The following is a 24,264-nucleotide window of genomic DNA, read 5'->3' on the forward strand; positions in this document are numbered from 1 at the left end:
TAGCCCAGATTATTCTGATGCAGGTGTTCTGTGGGCCATACTTTAAGAAACACTGCAGGCCATTTGCCTACAGTAAGTATGAAGCCTCTAGCTAACTAAAGGAAATATTTTCTTCTCATTTAAGCGGCTTGAACTATGTTTTCTAAAGCAGAGTGTGTAAATTCTAGAAATTGGGCAAAACAATCTATTGGGGTGAGAAGAAGAAACTTGAATTATTTATTTTTTAATATAAAAAATCCTGCTTTATTAATATTAAATAAAACATTGACACATCATTTTTTTAAATAAGAAAAAAGACCAAGAAAGGAGTCTATAGTAACACAAATTCTGGATGCAAGAGAGAAGATATTTAAGTGGCAAATGATTCAGCAGAGCAGAGGTGTTGAAACTTAAACTAGTAGAAACATGATTTGTATTGCAGAATCCCAGAAAAGCTCAGAAATGTGAGTCATCAGGTACCTCTAAATGTGGGGCTGTAAACAGGTTAACTATTTCTATAAAAAGTAGTTAAATCCCCAGACCCTTTCCTCCATACCAAGCATCTAGGCAACCTACACCTCTGCCATTAGGGGAGAAGACAGGAGATTTGTTTTCTGGATAGGGTACACCAGAGAAACCCACCAGGCCAAGAGCTGAGATAAGGGCAGCTTACTTTTCGGTGGGGAATCTTTTCAGAAGGGAATTAAATGAAAGTCTACATAGTGAAAGTGTAACCCTATCCTCCTCCATTTGGCTACTAGAATGCTCAGAATGGCAATTCTACCTGGTGAAACAGATTCAGTTCTAAAGAAAAGACCTACAGACACCGACAATTAGGGACCCCCCCACACACACAGACACAAAGAACACTCACCATGAAGCATATTCTTCAGTAAGGCACACCTGTGCTCAAAGAGCTTTTAATCAGCCTTTAGTTCTTTACTTTAAATGTTGGTGAAGGACTAATGTACAGTTAAGAAAAGCAAAAGACAAAGATGAAAAAACAAGTACTTAGAGGAAGCAGAGAAAGTGCCAGGAGCAGAAATGAAAAATTCATTGGTTTGAAAAGTAAAAAAACAGGATATTCTCCCAGTCAATAAGATTAGAAGTTCAGTTCATGAGATCCAAAATTTAAATAGTAGGCATTCCAAAAAATCAGAACAAAGAAAGGAGAGGAAAAGATATTGTCTAAGAAATAATTCAAGAAAACTTCCAAAAGAGTATGATATGACTTTTCAGACTGTGAAGACATCCTGATTGTCTAGTACATCTTGAAAATATTTGGAACATGGGAACAAAGAGATGATCCTAACTGTTTTTAGAGAGGAAAAGTTAAAATTAAAAGGATAATAAAGATAAGGGACTAGGATAGCACCAGATTTCTCAACAGAAACATTGGAAACAAAAAGACAGTGGAGCAACATCTTTAAAATTCAAACGGAAAACTGATTTTGCAAGATCTCAAAAAATTACCTCCCCCATTGTCTTTCTTCAGAATCCTCTGGAATATGTGTGTAAGAAAGTAAATGAAAAAAAAAAAAAGGAAGAATAAGGAATTAGGAAAGAGGGATCCAAGAAAGGAAAGAGAGAAAGATAATTCCCAGATTGTTGGCAAAGGGAGATTCCACAATAGAGAGCAGTAAATTCAAACTGGAGAAAGGGGCCAAGGGTCTTTTTCATTGATGCCTTCATTTCATTACCTTTTTTTTTTTTTGCACAGGCAGGCTCTGGGAATCGAACATGGTTCTCCAGCTCGGCAGGCAAGAATTGTTGCCACTGAGCCACTGCTGCACTGATCTCGTTATCTTTTTTTTTTTAATTTTTATTAATAAAACCAATCAACATACAATATGAGCACTTCTTTTTATCATATAGTTGTATATTCATCATCATGATCATTTCTCAGAACATTTGCATCAATTCAGAAAAAGAATTAAAAAGAAAATGGAAAAAAAATTCATACATACCATACCCCTTACCCCTCCCTTTCATCGATCACTAGCATTTCAATCTTCTAAATTTATTTGAACATTTGTTCCCCCTATTATTTATTTATTTTTAATCTATATGTTCTATCTGCCATAAGGTAGATAAAAGAAGTATCAGACACAAGGTTTTCACAATCACACAGTCACATTGCGAAAGCAATATCATTATACCATCATCTTCAAGAAACATGGCTATTTGACTGGAACACAGTCCTATTTTCAGGCAGTTCCCTCCAGCCTCTGTTACACCTTAACTTAAAAGGTGATATCTATTCAATGCATAAGAATAACCTCCAGGATAACATCTCGACTCTGTTTGGAATCTCTCAGCCATTGACACTTTATTTTGTCTCATTTCCTCATTATCTATTTTCTTTCTCTTTCTCTCTCTCTCTTTTTTTATTAAATGGGCAGGCACTGGGAACTAATCCCAGGTCTTTGGCTAGGCAGGTGAGAATTCTGCCACTGAGCCACTACTGCCCACCCATCATTATCTTTTTAATTCTTTTCTTCCCCACCATAATTTCATGCCTATTAGTGACAGCACATAGAAAACCAAGCCAAAAAAATTTTTTTTAATCATATTAAGTACAGATAAAATAGAATGTTTTTCAAAAAGAAGATGCTGTCCTAGATAATACAATAATCTGAACAGTTCAATACAACTTCTCTGGCAATGAATCCAGGGGATATTTCGGGGAAAATAAGACTTGCTCACTATTATGCTAACTTTAAAAAGTTATGCACCTGCAGCAAGCATTTTTCATTTCCCATTAACTTTTTATCTCATGCCCACAAATTCTTCTTTATATCTTTTACAATCCATGGATGTTTAGCCTATATTCCAGAGTGGCAAGTGCTATATGATTACTAAAACCACACAAAGGAAATTTTAAGTTATGTTTGAAAGGGTTGTGCCACAGTTCTGATATTCCTGAGTTTAGTAAAGAAATATATCACTTTAGTCCTTATTTTGAACCTCTTAATTATCCTCCCAAAATAAATAAATGAATTTCCTTTTAATTTCCTATTTATGCATATGATTATTTATGACTCATTACCATTAATAATATATTTTGAAGGATTTTTATCTTTTATTTTTGTTAACATCTTAAAAATCTGTATGGTAGGACAACTACTTAAGGGGAAGATATTTCTTTCTTCAAAGAGTGATAGTGGGATACTTTAGGCACTAAAGCAGAACTATTCGTTTTTTTCTTGTTTCTTGTTGGCTTATTTTAACTGATTGAGCTAATGCTTGTTGTAAGAAGCATGTAATCTAAAGTCAACTTTGTGGTCTTAACGTGTTTAACTAGCAAGCAGATTCCTTAGTAGACCAAAACTTATGTCACTGAAATGTGTGTTCCAAGGCATATACCTTGATGTTCAAAAGAGAAATCTTTAGCAGCTTGAATTTCATCTCAGAGGATTTACTTTCTAAACCTTCCATCCCAACAGTTAACAATTCTGCATGTACTAGGTCTCTACAAATCAGTGTGTTTAAAAACCAACTCCATGGCAGCAAATATCCATAGGGCTTGTTTTCCAAAGTACTGTTCAGAGTAAAACAATTATAAGCCTGCCTAATCAGTTGTAAAGCAGTGAAAAGTCTCAGCTGGGTTTTTGAGTGGAAATATAGTATCCAAATCTTGGTCTGCTTTAAAAGGTGATAACAAATACTAGTGAATAAAAAGAAAGTTTATATTTAAAAAAAAGTGTTTTCATCAACTGTAACAAATGTATCACACCAATGAAAGGTGTTAAAAATAGGGTGGTATATGAGAATCCTGTATTTTATGTATGACTGTTCTGTAACCTCCTAATTTCTCTAATAACAAAAAATTATAATGTAGTCCTTCTGCTTTTGGCTCCATTCTGAAATAAGAGATAACTTTTTCTATTTTAGCTACCTTATTTTACAACCCATTCACAATATTTCTCTCCTTAAACTACAGTGCTAACCTTCATCAAATTAGTATTTATGTTCTACTTCAGTTTTGTGTTATTGAGTAATAATCTAAAAATAGTTATGAATCCCTAATATTCCTAATAGTCTATCATTAAAAGAGAAAATTACCTGTGTGCCTCCTACGACCATGTTACCCCTTTACTTCTATCACTGATTTTTGGTATTTAATTTACAAATAGGGCATTATCCAATGATTATGAATAAGCCTTTCAAATTTTATAAAGTTTATTTACAAAAAATTAGCTGGTCTTATTTTTTCCTTTCTATAATGTTTTTATCAACAACCAAAGACCAGTATTTGGATGCCTGTTCTCTTTTACCTCGTTTTAAAAAGTTATAGTTAGATAAATATTTACAAATGCATTACTGAAATCACCTCCTGAATTGTATACATTGTCAAAATTCTTTAACTTCTACAAGTTTTAAGAAAAAGAAAATCTAAATACTTCCTTGATCTGCCAGTTCTAAATACATTACTTTCTAGTGTCAAAAAAGCAAAATAGCAGTGACATTTTTATTGATATTTAATCTCTCATTTAAGAGCATATAATCTGTAGAAGTGAATATTACTTGAATTTTCCCGCTGAGGCATAGGATTACCAAGATTGAACTGAAATGAACTCAAGAGGTTATCTAGCTCTGTTTCCAAGAATGACTGCATTTTAACAATCCAAGAGACATGTCTGTCTTTTCAATGTTTCAAAATCTCCAGGGAAGAAGTTACAACTTGCCTTAGCAATTTACTCTGGTGTGTAATATCCCTTGTTTTACTCATAATGCAAATCTGCAGATAAGAAGGAAACAACCCAAGTTTCCCAGCTCATAGATAAATGAGCATGTTGTGGTTATAAAACAACCCCCAAAAAATAGATAGTAGATAGATGTTTTCATAACAAGAATTTCCAATAACTAGTAAACTATTCACTTGTTTCAAATAATATGCAATTTGAAAATAATCTGACATAAAGTAATTTTCACCTACCTTGATTTCATAATTAATGTTCTTCATTAGTTAGAAAAACATTTTTTTAATTACAGAAGTTTATTTATCAATCCTAAAGAATAGCAAACAATTACCAGGAAATTTCTGAGTGCTGAGTATTGTACTTCATGCATTATATCACATTTAATCTTCATGGCAATTCTTTGAGATAGGCACTATTGTAAGTCCCCTTTTTTCAACAATAACAAAAACACAAATTGAGATTCAAAGAAGCTAAATTGTCTATAGTCTCACAGCTAGTGAATGGTGGTGCCAGAAGCCAATCCTAGACACGGTGGTTATGTTTTGCTGACTCTCTAATAAATCTTTAATAAATTTAATTATTATTATTATTATTAGGCTGCTTTAAGATTGGTTCAAAAATCCTTATCTGTAAAAAGTTTGTTTTCAAACTCCCAATAGTTCCTCCATATTTTGTAATATCAAAGATGATCTGGGAAGTACAAATACCTTCTGAAAACCATGCATTTATATGACAAGCAATGCATTTTTTTTTTTTTGGTTTGCATGATTTTTCTTAGATCCACCCATATTTATTTTTTAATATTTACATGATACTTTAAAATATTCCTTGTTATTTTGGACTTTGCTTATTCTTTCAAGGGGCTGGGATTACTTCTAGGTCTTCTTATTTCTATTCTAAACAGAAACAGGCACATTTGAGACTTGAAGCTAGGTTAGATTGGCTTTAATGTAAGTATTTTATAATGTAAGTTGTAATACACTAGAACACCATTCCTCTTCCCTGCTGTGTCAACATAACTTTTAACTAGGTAAATGACCAACTCTATTAGTCAATTTCCAGAAATAACATAGCTTTGCTAATGTAATTTATGTTCTTAGTATAATAAGGACACTTCTGAGCAGCTGCATTTTTGAGTTCTATATAATGCCGTCTTAATATTTCACAGTTTATTGACATTTATATTTAGAAGGGAAAAAAACTAACAAATATCTACATGTGCCAGTTAAAAAATGCCATCAAAACTTTGAAATTTAATTCATACTGTAATATTTAATGCAAGATTACCTTTTCCATTGTCTCCTTTCCCACTGTAATCTCATGCCCATCCTGCCCCATGCCATTCTTTAAAAACAGAATTCGGACTGAGGTCTTCTCAGTAAGTTTCTTCATTCTAATAGAAAGAACAGGCTTGGTTTTCCATCTTTTGACATCAGTAGGAAGCATCAGCCCATTCATTGTCCAAGTTACTTTCTTCATTAACAACAGATGGTCTAGAAGATAATTTTTTAGAATTTAATATTTGGCTTCAAAGTAAAAAATGGACACATCATGCTTCCCCTCCCCCTATTACTTATATCATACACACTGGCCAGTCTCCATTTTGATGCTGGTTTTCTGAAATGCTACCACCAGCTTCCCACTAACCGTGACATAAGCTGTAGCAAGCTGTCTGCTCTGATAGCCTGCATAAATCATCATTTCTGAAGGGAACAGATGTTCAGAGTATGAAAGAGTAATACCACAATTTAGTCCTAATTAAAATTCACCTTAGCATGCCTCTATCACTGATGAGATGTACCCGGCTTCTCACCTATCAAAAGCATCCAACGTCCATTGCTTACTAGAAAATAATATGTTTTCTGAACTGTTGTTTTTCTAAGGTTGGGAAGGGGCTGTTTTCTCCGTAATATGGTTTTTTTACCCATGTTGCTTTAAGATGATGACCTCTAAATAGTAACCTTACACTATAATTCTTCTCCTGTGACTAGGAGTGAAGGTGCCTTCTAGGACATCTTTGGTGAGACACTCAAACTTCTTCACTAAAAATGAAAGTTTTCATTAACAGTTTACTCTGACCCATAAATTTTCAAAGATGTGTGCATGAATTTAAGTTTCAAAACTCCCACTAATATTAATGGGAGAGCAACTAAATTACTATGTATGACTTTGAAAATATAAGGGTAAGAACAGGAGTGTAGCAGACTGCATACTAAATTGCCATCAGCTTTCCTTTCTTTGCAAGAGGTTTTGTTTCATAAATAAATAATTTGCACCTGATCTATTTATTTTGTGCAGTTTATTTTAAATAATATATCCTTTTCACATAAATTACAGAAATACAATGATCTGTCCTTTATCTTCTCTGTATTTGTCCTGAAGAGAGGAGCATAATTTTATTCCCCTAGAACTGAAAATAGTTTGTTTGCCCAAATTTCCAAATAATTCTTCTCTGTTAGCATTTACCTTGAAAGAAGCATGGTCTCTTAGACCTAAAAATAGTATTTTATATAAAAGCTACTCATATTGATAAGAAGCATAAACCAGTGGTTCTAAATAACTTTCAAAATCCAGAACAATTGTATTAAATATTTTAAAAAGCTCCTCCTTTCTCGCTCTCTCTCTGTCTCTCTATGTCTCTCTCTCTCTCACACACACACACACACATACATACAGTGGGCAGAAAAATGAGCAAAACTTCAGAGTAAATTGAAAACTAGGAAATTACAAGAACATATATGTGACTAAGCCTTTGAGAAGGGAAAAAATATTGTTAAAATCACTGTGGTGAGGATGGGCTGGCACGCAAAGCACGGGGACTGTGAAGCAAGGGAAGAGCCTTGTCAGGGCCAGGTCTGAACTCGAGCAGAAGGCGATGGGCACTCGCAGGATCCTCTCAGATGACCCAGAAGTCACACCCTGCGCTGCTGCAACCTCCAAGTGTTGGAGACAGAGTGGAAAGCCTTCTGTGTTTTAGGACAGCAGTATGCCATTTATTAAAACAAAACAAAACATAGTATACTCTCCCCTATGTGGGGCATGACTACCAGAGTTGTACGTCTCCCTGGCAATGTGGGACATGGGTCCCAGGAATGAGCTGGCCCTGGTATTGAGGGATTGCAAATGGCTTCTTGGCTAAAAGGGGAAAAAGAAATGAAACAAAATAAAGCTTCAGTGGCTAAGAAATTTCAGAGTTGAGAGGTCATTCTGGGGGTTACTCTTATGCAAGCTTCAGACAGATACTGCAAATTGCCACAGTATGCCAAGCCCCAACCAACAGTATTCCTGAAAACCATAAAGAAAATTCTGGGCTCTATCTAAGAGTCCATAAATGTTTTATATAGTGAGTTTTTTTCTCAGAAACTTAAGGCTTCCAGATTGTTCTAATACCAGATAAACCCTGAAACCCAGAGATACCAGACTCTCCAAGAACATCAACCAGTTTCATTCCTGTACCCCGTAACACTGACACCCCTTTTCAGCATGAAAAAGCTAAAATGATCATTTCCAAGATATTCCTGAAGATTGAGAGAATGATCAATTAAGAGGGAGGAGGTGTAACTGAAAAATTAGGATTTAACAAATGATTATGACTACTGACTCAACATATAGATATTTCTTTTTGGTTTCTAGTATATAAGAATAGCCAGAAGGAAATACCAAAACTATTGAACTGTAATCCAGCATCCTTAATTTTTGATAATGATTGTGAACTGTACAGCTTTTATCATGTAACCATGTGATTGTAAAAACTTTGTAACTGATACTCCCTTTATCCAGTGTATGGGTAGATAAGTAATAAAATAAAGACATGTAAGAAAAAATTTAAAAATTTTTTTAACTAAAAAAAGTTAAAAATCACTTTGACTCTGCTTACAGACCTTTGTAAAGAAACATACTAATCAAAATAGCCTGATGCAAGACAGAAGGGTTTCTTAACCTCAGCAATTATTGATACTTGGGGCCGGATCATTCTTTGTTGCAGGGGCTGTCCTGCACATTGTAGAATGTTCAGCAGCATCTCTGGCTTCTAGATGCCAGTAGCACCCTTCAAATTAAGATAACCAAAAATATCCCCTAACTCTGCCAAATGTCCTCCTGAGGGCAAAATTTACCCTTGGTTTGAGAATCAATGCAACAGAAGAGTTTGATACAATCTCTTCCTGTAGGTGTGTAGGGAGCTGCATATAAGCTACTGGCATGAACTTTGATCTTTCCTGACTCTAAACCTTTGCCTTTTTCTCTCCCTCTTTGCTAGACTAAGTTCCTTCTTTCTCTATTCAGTGTCACCTTCTCCAGGAAAATTTCTTTGAGCCATTTCTGTTAAAGCCACATAGCTTCACCTTTGTAACCCACATTTTATTGAACTCTGGTTTTGTATGTGTGAACCCATTAGATTTTGAGCATTTGTAGGGATGGAATATATTTTCATCTTTGTACTTCCTGTGCCTGGTGCACCGTTAAAAAGTGAGCTTGTTTGAAGTTTATAATAAAAGTTGATTATACATTTTCAGTGTGAACATTTATTCCCTGCTTATAGTCGGCATCTAAAATAGTGTTCAGCCCATATTAGATGCTCAATAAGTATGTGAAGATGATATACCAAACATAGATCAGAACATAACTAATTTCATTAGTTAAATATTAACTTGATTTATGTTTTCTCTATATTTTGGAGAAAAAATTACATTTTAATACTCATGATTAACTAGTTTTCTCATTATTGTGTCCCTTATTGTATTTACTGGGAAACCAGAATATATGTCACGGAAGACAGCTCAGAATAGGAAGAAGTAAAAAATAAAAAAATAAGAGGCCTAATGTATGCTGTGCATTGGCTTCAAAACTGTAAAGATTGGGGTCGAAAGAAGCTTTAGTAATTACTAACTCTATTCATCCATTTAATTCATACAATGATTCATTCCACAAATATGCACTGAATGCCTCCCATATGCTTCCTGCTAGGGATAGTGCACCGAGAATGCCTCAAAGAGCCCTTGGTCTGGTTGAGAAGAAAAGAAAGGAAACCAGCACACATTATGGCAGGTGCTAAGTAGGAGGAGTACACAGTGTACCAGGGGAGCACTGAGTAGAGGCATCTGACACAGCTTGTAGTGGTCAAGAAAGGCTCGGCAGAGGAGGTACATGAGGTAGAACTTAGGGGATGAATGGAGTAGACAAAGAATAGGGAGAATAATCCAGGTGGAGTAAACAGTGGGGATGAAGGGTCAGCATGCACTATTTGTGAAGAGACTGAAGATCTAACGGCCAGAGATAGAGCAAGGAGGTGGGAAGGAGGCAGATCAGGGCCTCCCAAGCAGACCATTCCAAAGTAGGCATTGGAGACCCGAGTACTGAAAAAATCTTCCATGTATTTAGTACAAATCCATTTTCCTAAAAAAAAAGCTATTAGGGTAAGTGAAAAAAAGGCAAGGTTTAGGGCAACATTTCTCAAAGTGTGGGCCATAGGCCACTTATATGAGTGCCAATCAGAGTGTCTGGCAAAAAGCCAAGGGACTCTCATAATTAGCAACATGGAGTGATTCTCTAGGGACATATTGCCACAGCTCTAGGGACATATGCCTTCCTACCATGAAATGTGATTGGAGAGCTGATGGCCTGGGTAAGCATTATTACATCCAGAGGCAAGAAGAAAAACAGAATCTGATTTTCACAGCAGCACAGAGAACCTGCTAAAGCTACTCAGCAGACTCTAGACTGAGTTTTGGTCCTGGTACAGAATAAAAATAGTCTCAGAGGCTGGGGTGGTTGGAACAAGACAACAATCAGATGGTGGGGGGACTGTAAGGTATGCGAGGCAATAAGTCAGGTCATCTAAATCCACTTTAAACTCAAGGAACATATACTTGCCATTGCTAACAAATGCTTTCTATATTTTTTGCTTCTTTTCATTACCTTCTCATTGTAAAACTTTGGCATCATTCCTAGGGCTGAGGCCTATCAAGTAGCTTTGTAAGAATTTAAAAAACAGAGCCTCATCCTGGGTGGTAGAATTAGACAGGGGTGTTTCTGGCCCCAAATGGCCCCAAGTGGCCCCACACCTTCCCACAGGGCACATCATTGCCTCTTTTTTTATTTCCTTACTTTCAATAATAGTTAATAAATACATACACTTTGCAGTTAACTACAAGGAATAGAAAAAGAACTATTAACGAACAAAAGAGCCTGATCCCTCCAAAAAAATGGTTGTAGGAGTTGAGGCAAGAGAATGGGCAAGAAAGAGCATTCAGACAGAGGCAATGTGGGAAGGCTGAAAAGACTGAAAACCTCTGATCTTGGGCCTCTCTAGGCCACTCAGAGAATTGTTTATCCCAGCCGGCACTCCATTTCTGATCATTGTCTGGTCTCAGACAAACATTAGCATAACCATTAGCCTCTCTGCAATGTAACTGCTCTTGGGCTAGCTTACTCTGGCCCCCTGCCAAACAGGAACATTCGCAAATCTACATACGAATTTGGGGTAGAAGATTTTTATAATACCCCTCCTAAATGTCCACACACTGTTTGCAGCCAAGCAGGCTGCTCCAATGAGGTCTTTTCCCCTCCCTCCCATGATCACATCCTAGGGATATAGATGATTTGCCATGGTACCTGTTTCAGTTTGCTAATGCTGCCAGAATGCAATATACCAGAAATGGATTGGCTTTTAAAAGGGGATTTATTAAGTTACAAGTTGCAATTCTAAGGCCATGAAAATGGCCTAATTAAGGTACCAACAAGAGGGTACCTTCTTGGAGAAAAGGCAGCTGGCACTGTATTCCTCTATCATATGGGAAGTCATGTGGTGATGTCTGCTGTCCTTCTCTCCTGGCTTCTGGTTTCAAATGGCTCTCTTAGCTTCTGGCATCTCCTAGAGGGTATTTCTTCTGCATCTCCATATGTCCGTGATTGAGCTTTTTTCAAATATTTCCCTCTTAAAGGACTCCAGTAAGCGGATAAAAACCCACCTTGAATGAGCAAAGTCATATCTCCATGAGAGCAACCTAATCAAAAGGTCCCACCCAATAATAGGTCTGCCTCCACAAAACTGGATTAGAAAAAAGCTTTTCTGGGGTATATAGTAGTTTCAAAGCAGCACACTACCTATTTCATCTGGTCTTTTTTTTATCTGTTGGATAATATGTTTTGAGCATTAATTAAATGCCAAGTCTTTTGCCAAATGATGATGAACAAGGCAGCCATGGTTTCTGCCCTAAGGGAACTTGGTGTAGAGGGTAAGCCATATATTTCAGTTTTCCAGGCTGCTATAACAAATATCACACAACAGTTAGCTTATATGACAGGAATTTACTGGCATAGGTTTTGAGGCTAGGAAAAATTAAAATTGAGGTGTCAGCAAGGTAATGCTTTGTCCCCATATGCTGTAACATTCTGGTGCGGGCTTCCAACAATCCTTGGAGTCTCTTGGTTTGTATCTTTGCTTCCCGTTATCACATGGCAATGTACTCTCCTCCTCTTCCAGGTTCCATTGACTTTTGGGTTCTGGCTCTGTGGACTTCAGGGTTCCAACTTCTAGTTGTGGCATTCTTTTACTATTTCAGAACTTCCTCTGTTTGTAAAGGACTCCAGTAATCTGGATTAAGACCAACCTCATTCAGATGGGCTACACCTTAACTAAAAATAACATACTCAAGTGATCTTATTTACAAGGAATTCATATTTATAGGAATGTGAATTAGGATTAAGAACCATGTCTAAATTGGAGTACATAATTCAATCTACCATAATTAGTAAGTAAAAATCTGATGAATATCAAAAAACGGGGCTTTCAGAATGTAAGAAAAAGTATTTTCATTAGTGCAAGCTTCCACAAGGAATGGGGCCAAATATAATGCATTCCCATGTATGAATTTCAATAGCAGGAAACTTGGAATTCCCATTTGGGAGTATTCTTGAAACCTGACTTTGTGAATCATGCTGTCAGCAAAGTCCTACATACCCACCTGCCAGAGAAGGGGCCCTAGCCTCACTTTATCATTTCAGCCCCTCCTACATTTTCTAGCCAAACTTGGTAGGTTCCAAAGTTGTCAGGACCAGACTCTTCCCAGGTGTTAAGGGTTCAATTGTGTACTCCCCAAAAATATGCTCTGCCCTAACCTCCAGTCCCATGAATGTGACTCTATTTGGAAACTGGATCTTTGAAGATGTGATTAGTGAAATGACACCAAACAGGATTGGGGGGGGGGGGCTAATTCAATTGACTCCTGTCCTCATAAGAAAAGGAAAATTGGCTACAGACAGACACAGTGAAGGAGTCCACATGAACACAGAGGCAGATGCATCTGACACCAATCAAAAGCAGTGGATTCTCTGCCCAATGTACTCAAATGACCAATTTCTGAGATAGCAGGGTTTCAAGGAAAGAGTTTATTGCTAGGGACAAAGCAAGCAGGAACTCAGATAGCCTCTTGGTCTAAAAATCTGTCTCCCCGAACTGCAGTTTGATTATGTGCTTAGTCACAGAACGTTTGTATGAAAATGGCAGCCTTAAGACAATCGTAAGTGTTATTTTTAGTATTATAATGAGGTATAGGTCACATATAAATTAAAGTTTAAGCTACTGCACATACTATGCAGGCCCATAGATAGATAGGTTAGATCCAGCTCTATCGAGATAGCCTTGGAATTGGGGTGGGTTAGTTCAGGCCTGACCCAGGCCCCTCATTAATAAACATAAGGGGCTGTCTGTAGCGATCATAATATTCCAAAGTTGAAAAACAGGATTAGGAGGTATAAGTGAAGGTCAGTCACAGATTTTTATAATCATAAGATAAATTCTATACAGTTAAATAATCATTATCAAACATCAACACGCTAGATTATATTTCAGAGATTTCAGGTATTTCCCTTTGTCTATTCTAATATACCAGAAAGTAAAACGGAATATGTATATAATTATTCAGTAATCATAATCATCCCCTAAATCCTAACTTCTCAGTTACACATCTACAAACCAAGGAATACAAAAGATTGTTGGTAAATACTAGAAGCTGGAAGAGGCAAGAATGGATTCTTCCCCGGAGCCTTCAGAGTGAGCATGACCTTGCCAATACTTTGATTTCCAGCTTCTGGCCTCTAGAACTGTGAGATAATAAATTTCTGTTGTTTTAAGCCATTTAGTTTGTAGTATTTTGTTACGGACAGCCGTTGCAAACTAAGATGCCAGTCTTCCCTCTCCTCAGAAAATTCTAAGAAGTTAAGGTTGCAATGGGGGTGAAGATATGGTGTGGTCGATTCACTCCAGTGAGTGAAGGTTTAGCATAAACTTGGGAAGTACTTTCCCCAAGAGCTATGTTTATCCTAGCTGCTCAGGGATTGCCAAGCCCACATGAGTGATTACTCTCCCAGAGTATTGGAAGAACATTATGCCCTAAATATAAGTTATATTTTAGCTTGAAGACTTGACATCCTATTTTATTTTTAGTTTTATTTTCAACCAAATCATGAAGAAGATAAAGTACTTTCTAGCCTGCTTCTGTGTCCGATGGTCAATCTACAATATCCATCCATTCCTCAATCTACTTCAAAAGAGCCAATGCTTGTCATAAAATTAAATAAATTTAGTGCTCCCACATCATAATTTTCCATTTTGCATGAACCAGGAAAAAAGAATACTGCCTTCTTCTGTCATGAGAAAAAAGGGAGCAAACTTTCATTTTCAAACCCATGAACTTATTAGAAATCTTATTTTAAAAATGTAGTTGGGCAATAGATTTAAAACACATTAATGCTCTGTCAAGTCGGTATAGATAATGACATTAAATATGAACAAACACATCATTTCATGGACACAAGATGAGTTTTAAAAACATAAATGCTCTGACAGTAAGAAAACATACTGCTGTATTCAATTATGTCATCCACCCAAAATACAATTGCTTCTGTGTTTGGTAAACAGATTAAATCCAGGTCACATTCCTGTGTTCAACTGAGTTCTAGTCACTCCCTTTTTCTCTAAATACTTGCCTTCTTTGTTTCTGCATGTTCTTAAGTGTCATCATTTATTGCCACAGGCATGATAGCTGTATTTAACTAATAACGACAGTGGTTGTCATTAGATTTTAACCCAGTAACACTAGTCTGACATATCATTTAAAGTATGTCTTCAATTTAAATTTGACTAAAATTACAAACATCCCATCCATTGTGTCAATCAAAATGTTATCACCCTCTCCCTGAACTTTTCTATGAACTTTCTTTAAATAAGTTATGGCAGCTTAAAGTTAAGGCTAGCCCTGGGTCATAAACATATTTTAAAATACAACTCATAAGGATGCTAGGGGCTCCTTTAAAAGGCCTAGATTTTGGGCAGGCCGCGGTGGCTCAGCGGGCAAGCGTGCTTGCCTGCCGTGCCGGAGGACCCCGGTTCGATTCCCGGCCCCAGCCCATGTAAAAAACAAACAAACAAACAAAATATAATAAAACAAGAAAATGTTTCCCTTTCTTCCTCCCTTCCTTCCTTCCATCCTTCCTTCCTTCTCTGTCTTTCCTTCCCTTCCTCCCTCTCTCTTAAAAAAAAATTAAAAAAAAAAAAGGCCTAGATTTTGACCTACACCCCAGAAAAAAAGAATTCTCTAGGCAAATAATAATAATAATAATAGAATGAGAGTTCAAAGCCTCTAACTCAGACTGCTGTAATTATGCTGTATACACAACTGCTTGGAAGGCATTTTAATTTGGTTGTATATATTTTAAAATCACAGATCTAGCAAATACCTTTTTCATAGTAAAATTAGTTATATGTGCCCCAGCTTGTATGAAAAAGTGGCAGAAACATGGCTAGGAAGGGATGGAGAGAAGGAAGGAAATGAGACAAAAAAAAAAAAAGCAGGCATAAAGAATATTTGAAGCACCTATTACATGTCAGGCTTCTATACACATCATCTTATTTATTCTTTATAATATCCCTGGGGGGTGGGGGGGAGCATCTTTAAGCTCAACTTACAGATAGGGAAACGGAGACTTAGAGATGCTAGGTGACCTGCTCCAGTTTCACACCATAGTTTGCTTCCCTGGCAATGATGACAAAAGTAGGAACAAATGTTTTTCTTCTTCTTTTCCTGATCTCACTGAGCTCTTGGGAAGGTAAGAGTACACACAGAGTTCTGATATCTCTACATACCATACAATCCATACAAAGATCACAATATCATTACATAGTTGTGTATTCATCACCATGATCATTTTTTGCATATTTGCATTATTCCAGAAAAAGAAATAAAAAGGAAAATGAAAACCCCATTCATCCTATGCCCCTTACCTCTTTCCTTATTGACCACTACCTAACTTTAAGACTTAAAATAGAGGCAGGTTAACTAAGACAGTGTAGTATTGACAGATATATAAATATATACCTGCCTTAGAATCTTAAAAGCATTTGGAATCTTAGTTACGCTTATAAAATACTATACTCAATTTTCCATTTTGACCAGGGATTTATAGACATCTACTTTTCAAATAATTTATGTTTATTAGAAAAATAGGATAATGTACAATAATCCTCCAAAGTATTTTTAAAGATAAGGTATTGTTAATATAAGGACGTGAAGTGCAGACCAATTTGTATAAGGCCGCACAACTGGGATGAGAATTTTGCAAGATCACTTCACTCTGGGGTAGTGTTCCTTCCACTAAACACAAACGCATTTCTCATGTGGAGGACAAAGCCCTCCGAGAGAATAATCAAAGAACATATAAATGAATCCTCAGGTAGAATAACAAGTAGGGGAGATAGACAACTGCCAAGAAGATTAGATTTGAAGGCTACTGCAAATGCCTGTTTCATTTTGGTTTTTTTTTTTCACTTTTTTAAAAAATAATTTCTAGACTTACAGAAAAGTTGCTATAACAGTACAGAGAGTTTCCATATACCTTTCACATAATGATAAACTTTTTTGCCTGCTTCTATATGTCCACATCCACACACGCAGTTTTCCTGTATTAACAATTTACATTAGTGTGGTACCTTTGTTACAACCGATGAGACAAAATTATTATAATTATACTATAAACTGCAGTCCATAGTTTACCATAGAGCTTATTCTTTGTGTTGTACACTTGTGTTTTTCTTTTTTGTTAGATTTTTACTTTGATAACATATATATCATCTAAAATGGCCCATTTTAACCACTTCTAAATATACAATTTAGTGGTGCTAATTACGTTCACAATATTGTGCACCTATTACCACCAACCATTACCAAAATGGTCTGCATGACCCCAGCAAACATTAACTCCCCACTCCTTATCCTTACCCAGGCCCCTATAATACTGTATTCTCGTTTCTGACCCCATGAATTTGTATATTCTAATTGTTTCATATAAATGAGATCATAATATTTGCCCTTTTGTGTCTGGCTATTTCACCTGATATTATGTCTTTAAACCTATTTTCATTTTAAAATTCCCTCCTCCTTTTGTTTCCATGATATTATTTGTTTCTAATAACCACCCTTTGTATTTCCTTTATAACATTTATCATTGTCAGGGAAATTACTTTGTTTACATGCTTATTTTCTGTGACCCCTTCAACCTCACTAGGACATCAGCTCTGTAAGACCTCTGTCTTGTTCATACCATATCCTCTAGGCTTGACCATTGCCTGGCAAATGGTAGAGACTCAATAAATATTTGCTGAATGAATGGTTGAATGAATAGATGGTCTCTATTTAGCTCTTCTTCTTCTGCCTCCTTGGACAGGGAACCATAATTTTTTTCCTCCCTACACACACCCTGAGCTTTAGACAAGGAGATAACTCTCTCGTCTACTCTCATCCACCAGCAAACAACTTGAGGTGATAAGGACAATAGTTGTAACCCTTCTCAGTTAACACCCTAGTGAGAATTAGTCAGGTTTCTTTGCACCTGTGACAGAAAACCCATAAGGCCAGATGTGTTACCACATTTAGAAATTTTGGGTCTTCAGAAAGTTATTACAATGCATATATCATAATGGTACATATATATTTTATGTAATGTCCCTAGCAGAGTCTTAGGGTAGGGTTCCATAGTTAAACACATTAATTTTTTTTCAACAAAATAACTGATTAGTCATATTATATAAGGTTCTGTAACCAAATAAGTTATAAAAAAAACCTGATTGGTGGTCTTCTGCAGTTTTGGAATTTGGAATTGCAGGAGAGGGTTATGGACCTGTAGGACTAACGCAACAGTTGTGAGAAGTAAATACAACACACTTAAAATACACGCTGATTGCTTGGCATGTGGAAAACATTCAAATCATCTTTATTAAACAAGAGTAGCTCCTCTTTCTCTGAATATATGTGTGCCAGCGTCTCATGAGTATGCAAGAATCTAGGTGTTTCTCAATGATTTTATATTTTGACAGTGTGAGGAGACAAAGTGCAGCCCCACGCATTCTCTAGATATTGCTATTGGCTAAGGACATTTGTAGAATTTTTTTTTTCTGTCTCCTGCAATTTTCTTCAGATTCACATCTGTTTATAGAGTAAGGTTATACTATATACTTATAATTTATAGGTTTAAAACTTTGGGAATAGGGAAATACATTGAATAAATGTCTATAGTTTTATCACCACATGAAGAAAAAAAATAGAGGAATTATGTGCTTTCCCTCTCTATAATATCATTTTCCTGACAGAAAATTCCACTAACAAGTAAACTGTCAAATAATACAAAAACAGGGCATTTGGGAAAGCCAAACCTAAGTCCTCTGTCACTGTCCAAATTAAGTAATGGTTTTCTCAAGACAGCATCTCTTAGCTATGGCAAAACTAAGAGCAGCACTATGGAGCTTCTGTTTTTAGATCCAACAGCAGGAATAGCAAGGAATGATGTGACCTGGTTAGCGGGTTGCTTCTTGAAACTTGTCCTTTTAATACAATCATTTAAAAAATCAACAAACTTGGTAGGAATTATGGAATAGAATATAATGCATGAATCTAGGTTCATTAAACTAATGCATTTTTTGAAAAACAAAATATGACAGAACATTTCATTATCGATGCAGATATGAAAAAAAGTGTTATGCTGCTATTTAGAATGTGTCTTGTGTGTCGTGAAATTGAAATATTTCCAAATCATCAATAATTAAAATGATGAGAATCCATCATTTTACTGACATTTACTTCTACATGAAAAGATGGCCTATTTTAAATGTGCTCACACATATTCTTGTCAATCACAAGCTGTCACAGCAAATTATTTCATTTTGTAGATCACATGGCAGTTAGCAGAAAATCTCTAGGTTTAAATTTAGATCTAGGTAAGGTATCAAGAATTCACTTCGTGGATGTTTTTTGTAACTACATCTTCAAAATACAATATATAAAAGATGTAAAATCTTATTCATAATACTTTCACTTCTGGTTAGCAAAACTCAGGACTGAAATGAATCATTGTAAATGATAATGCTGAAAGTCAAATAGTAGAATAGGATATATAGGAAATAATAGAAATGGAAAACTAAAAATTTTAAAACACAATTACAGTTCCATATGTTGTGAACTTGGACCTAATAAATTAGGTCCAAATAGTTTTTTCCCTCATCTCCTTCGAAAACAATTAAGCAACTGGAAGGCAAAAATCCTTTTTGGTTCTGTTTGCATTGCCTACAGCTCCTAGCAGTTATAAAGGAGTAAACTCTTAAAACCCCATGGATCTGATCTGAGAATTTTTACTATGCTACCATTAAGCAGAAGGTTCAGGAAATTGTGAATTAAACATAAATTACATTGCCACAAATCTGAAAACTTTTAAAAAGCCTTTCAAACAACTCACTGACTACATCATCACAGTTCTAGCAGAATCATTAATAAATGTCAGTATCTTTAAATGCCAGAATTACAAGGCCTAATAAGACATTGACAGTCTTTATAGAAAACATTTTCATTTTTTATCTTTTTTGTCTAATCTTTCTGATTAGTCATTCAACTTCAGAATGTAAGATCTATTCTAATGTTGCTTTTCAACAGGGAATGTTCTATTTCAGAATTGACCTTGACTTGATCTCTGTATGATAGCTCTGTGTTTCAAGGTATGTGATGAAAAGTTCTATGGCTTCTATTAAATCCAGTGCCACTGGCTGTCAACAGTGATTGCTCAACATAAGTAGTAAAATACTGAAAAAAAAAAAAAAAACGGCAATGTTGCGTAGGTTTTTTTTCTACCTTGATAAATCTGCAAATAGCTCTTAGACAATCTTCATTATTTACTCTGCTTTCCCAAAGAATAAGAAAACCAATGAAATATGGAAATATAATTACCAGAATACACACTAACTTATCTGGCCTTGCTGTGCCAGAAATAAAGTAAATTTTTCCTTTGGAGGACCTATTTGATTTACACTGTTTAATAGTGTTCTCAGTCTTAAGGATTTATAATTTATATATGCAGTTTAACTCCCTTGAAGACCAAGACTTCTTCTCTAAGAAGGGCTAGACACAGTAAGTACTCAATAAATATTTATTGCTGTCAATTTATACCAAATTATATTTAATTTAATTTAAAAGCAGAGATGAAAGAATAATAATTTAAAAAAAGAAATCAGACTATGAGTTCCTCTCTTCATCTCTGTGTCTCTGTTGTGGTCTAACACCGGGCACTTAGTAGGCTATCAACAACATTTGCTGAATGATGAAAATCAGTATATTATAGCAATGATGAGTTACTGACTTTAATGTACTTTTGTGTAACAACATATAAAATATTATTTGCCATTTAGAAAAAAATACCTCAGTAACGCCCAATCTTCCAGCTGTCCTCTCTCATATACATTAACCATGTTCAATTTCCCAACTTCTGCAAAAATACCTATTTATCTATCAACTTCAAAGCTATTCATAATATTTTATTATTAGGGCATATTCGTATCAAAAAGGTAACAAACTATAGACTTATCTATAAAATACATGCCTAGAAAAGTAAATTTTAAGCTGGTTTGGATGATCTGAAAAAGTATATATAAATATATGAGTAAGCATATATAAATACGAATACACACACTCTTTCAAATTATCTACATCAAGTTAGAGATTACCACATACATGTTGTATGTGCATAATATATATGTGTATATGCATGTATATGTCTATATCACACATTTATTTATATTTATGTTCTGAATATTCTGAATAAAAGCAAATAATTTTTAGGCTTTTCTATGAGCTTAACTTAGATAAATGGATTTTTCCCCATTATACTTATCCTAATGGACATGTGATATGCTAGTCTGTGTCCAAGCTCACCTACAATTTCTTTTCTCAAAAGACAAGGCACATCTGCCACCTGCTCTACTCCGTGTCCCAGCAACAACTGTCGAGGAACATAAAGATTGATTATCAGTCAAAAACCATTGCACAACACCAGATTTTGGTGGGTTAAGCTTGCTGATCCAGCAAGGGATGGTGTGAAATTTTCAGGAGTGTGTGCCAACATTTTGGTGCTAAAAGAACAGCAGTGCATGTCACAGTGAAACACAGCCAAAGATATGCAGACAAAGCGGAGAAGTTTTTGTTCTGGACTTGGCTTTTAAAACAAAAACAAAACCAGAGAGTAAGAAGAAATTAATTTACACATTTAAAAATCATCTACCACCAAGCTTAGTCATGTGTACCACATTGTTATTTTAGGCACATGTGTCTAGGAGCTTCTGTAAGAAGCTCAGTTATAAGTAATTTTTATACATCTCTTCTACAATACCATTAATCATACGAAAAGCAAGAATTCCTTACTAATAAAAATAATTGATGGTTTTAATGAAGCACTCACAACATAAATATCTGAATAAAAAGGTCACCTACAGAACACATGCCCACTAAGATTCATGTTTTTATGCATAGATAACTCAACAAATATAAAATAAAGGCAGCCATATTTTAAAGCAAATTTTGGAAACTGCTTGGGTAAACAAGATTGCATAGGCCATTTTTATTGAGTTTTATAGCAACAAGTTTCTTTGAAAGAACCAAATTTTCTTGAACTTTCTAATGAATTCAGGAAATTATTTTTTTTCTTGAAGATCAAGTATTATTAAATAGATAGAAATCCTGCTATTATTTTATTCAAAAACATTAATAGAAGAGAGATTTTCATTACTTTCTCTGTAATGAACTCCAGAATTACTTTTCTTCTACTTATGCAATTACTGCCTAGACTTGCCTTTGCTTTACCACTTTTATAGCAATTGCAGAAAAAAATAATTCTAATAAGGTATAAAAAGCATAGGGGTGTACAGCACTTAGATACACTGCTTTTTATGGCAAAGTTCTTATGTCATTTAAATGTGATTACCATATATATAGTGCTTGATAACTGATATTGAATATGACACACTTAGAAGAATATTCTTATATAGTTTTATGCCTTTATTTTTCTCTTAAAATGAAATTCTCCCCACTGAAGAAAGAAAAATGTTTATTGTAGGAAACGTCCATCTTTCTGTTTGTTAGAAACAATGGATTTTTAAAAATCTTACCTGCAAATAGGTCTAAGATTGAACATGTATATTTCAAGGTAAAAAACAAAAAAGGCAAGCTTCAATATTTACTTTACAAAAAATTATACTTAGAAAATCATATGTAAATAAGAATTATATGTCTGTTACTGACCACATTTTCATAATTATGTTAATGCCATCTAAAAAAGACCAAAAGTGTAAATGAATAAATGATACTTGAAACTTTGAACTCCATCCTGAGAGTAAGTCTAATGAATCATGTCTGTCAAATGTCACAGAAACTAAACAGTAAATTCAATAATCTCTGACTTAATTTATTATATTTTCACCATTTAACCTCCTGCAGGCTCCCTAATGTCTATTCAGATCTATATTAAATTAGGCACCAATGCTAATGAAGGGCAATAAACGTGGCTGTCAGTGGATTTTTCTTTCATTAAGCACATTATCCTCTTACTGAGCTGTAAATGCGTAAACATTAGTTTTGTTAAACCATGCAAAAAAGACAGGATGGAAATCATTTTTTAATTGCACCCCTTAAGCAATCTACTGTATGTGAAGAGAGGGCATTTTTTTTCTTTTTTACCTTTAATTTTTTTGAATGGATCTAAACAGGGTTCTCCAGTTGAAACATAGACGTCCGCTTCTTGGGGTATATCTGTAAGTTCAAGGGCTTCGGTGCCGTTTGCCAAGAACACTCTTCTCGCAGCCATGTTCAGCTTCAGCTTTTCTGTGCATTCCTCCAGCAACTAGAGGAAAGTAAGAGGTAAGTCAAAGTGATTTATGACAAAGAAAGTAATACATTTGCATGAAACAAAAGGTTCTAATGATTGAAATAGAAATCGAGTTGAGTTACTTGCCAAGTTGACTCAAGGAACTGAACCAATATAGTTAGTTTCTAGCTGTTGAAAATATAGAAATAAAAGGTAGACCACAGCATTGAGAATTTTTTAATAACTGTCTGACCTTAGTCCTTAGATTTACTGTCACTTTAATCACTACAAGATAAAAGACATGGTATCTGTTCAATTAAATACACTATTTATATATTGATAAAAAGAGGAAAGGAGTGAAAGTCCAGGGAGAGCTATGTATTATTTAGGCTAGTCACAGATTCAGATTGTCAAAATGAAAAATTTAACACATAAATGTTACTTTTCTCATTTTCTATATTATAAAGAAGACAGGGAAAAAATAAAACAATGAAAATTTTGGAATACTAGTTACCAAGGTGATGGTTGGTACAGTAACTTTAGCAAAGACTGTTCTAGATCCATTTTTGTAAGCTGTGACTCTAATCACTCTTGGTTGAAGTGTCAGTGTATGAGAGCTCCTGTGCCAATTCTTGGATGGCTGAAATTTTAAAGAAGAGTATTCTGCAACTCTAAAGGAAAAGAAAAACGCAAAAATTGGTGCATGTTAATTAATACAAATTTTAAAATAAATATTATGCTGGATTTATTTTACAGACATACACCCTAAAGATTGATCCTATGTAAACAAATGTGTTCCGAAAAATTATTTTTACAGGATAAGATTATCATATCTATTAAAATATTTTTTAAAAATTTGAAACAGAATAGGTTTGCCAAAGCCACTAATATAATTCATAACTCAGAATAAATCATTTTTATTGTTTTATTTATAAAACACCATATCATTCATTTTGAGAAATAACATATAAACTATATGATATATCTGCTACATTCTGATAGAAATTAAATAGTGATGTGGTCTTAACATCATGCAATAGTAAATGGCTAAGATTTTCCCTTAATTTTTCATGTTTATCAAACTTCTTTAGTTTTAAAAAAAGATTTACAATTCAAACAGAACATATCTAAAACTTTTATTCTGAAGTAATTATAATTGTCTTCAATTCACATTGCTTGGAAGTAAGCTTTCCTTTATAAGTTTGTCTCTAATTGAAGCCAGTTTTTGTTCTTTATTATTTTCTAGGAGAAAAGTGCATGGTAAAATTGACTAACTAATATGCCAAACTTTTAACTTTGGAGTTCTCTAATTAACCATGTTAATTTTTAAAGCCACAGCAGCAAAGTAAGCATTTTAAAATAAAAACTCCAGGTAAATTACAGTCAACGATATACTTGCATATTCAAACAT

At 34.9% G+C, this 24,264-nt stretch overlaps 1 protein-coding gene across 1 annotated transcript in view; it reads right to left on the minus strand.

Moving 5' to 3' along the window:
• DCDC1 (doublecortin domain containing 1) overlaps window positions 1–24,264 on the minus strand; it is a 544,066-nt gene that overhangs the window by 453,756 nt on the left and 66,046 nt on the right. The window contains 3 exon segments of the mRNA XM_077114307.1: window positions 5,970–6,175; window positions 22,727–22,889; window positions 23,368–23,524. Coding sequence (XP_076970422.1) covers window positions 5,970–6,175; window positions 22,727–22,889; window positions 23,368–23,524 — 526 coding nt within the window.

The sequence above is a fragment of the Tamandua tetradactyla genome, chromosome 8 (assembly GCF_023851605.1).
Source record: "Tamandua tetradactyla isolate mTamTet1 chromosome 8, mTamTet1.pri, whole genome shotgun sequence".
Taxonomy (NCBI): Eukaryota; Metazoa; Chordata; class Mammalia; order Pilosa; family Myrmecophagidae; genus Tamandua; species Tamandua tetradactyla.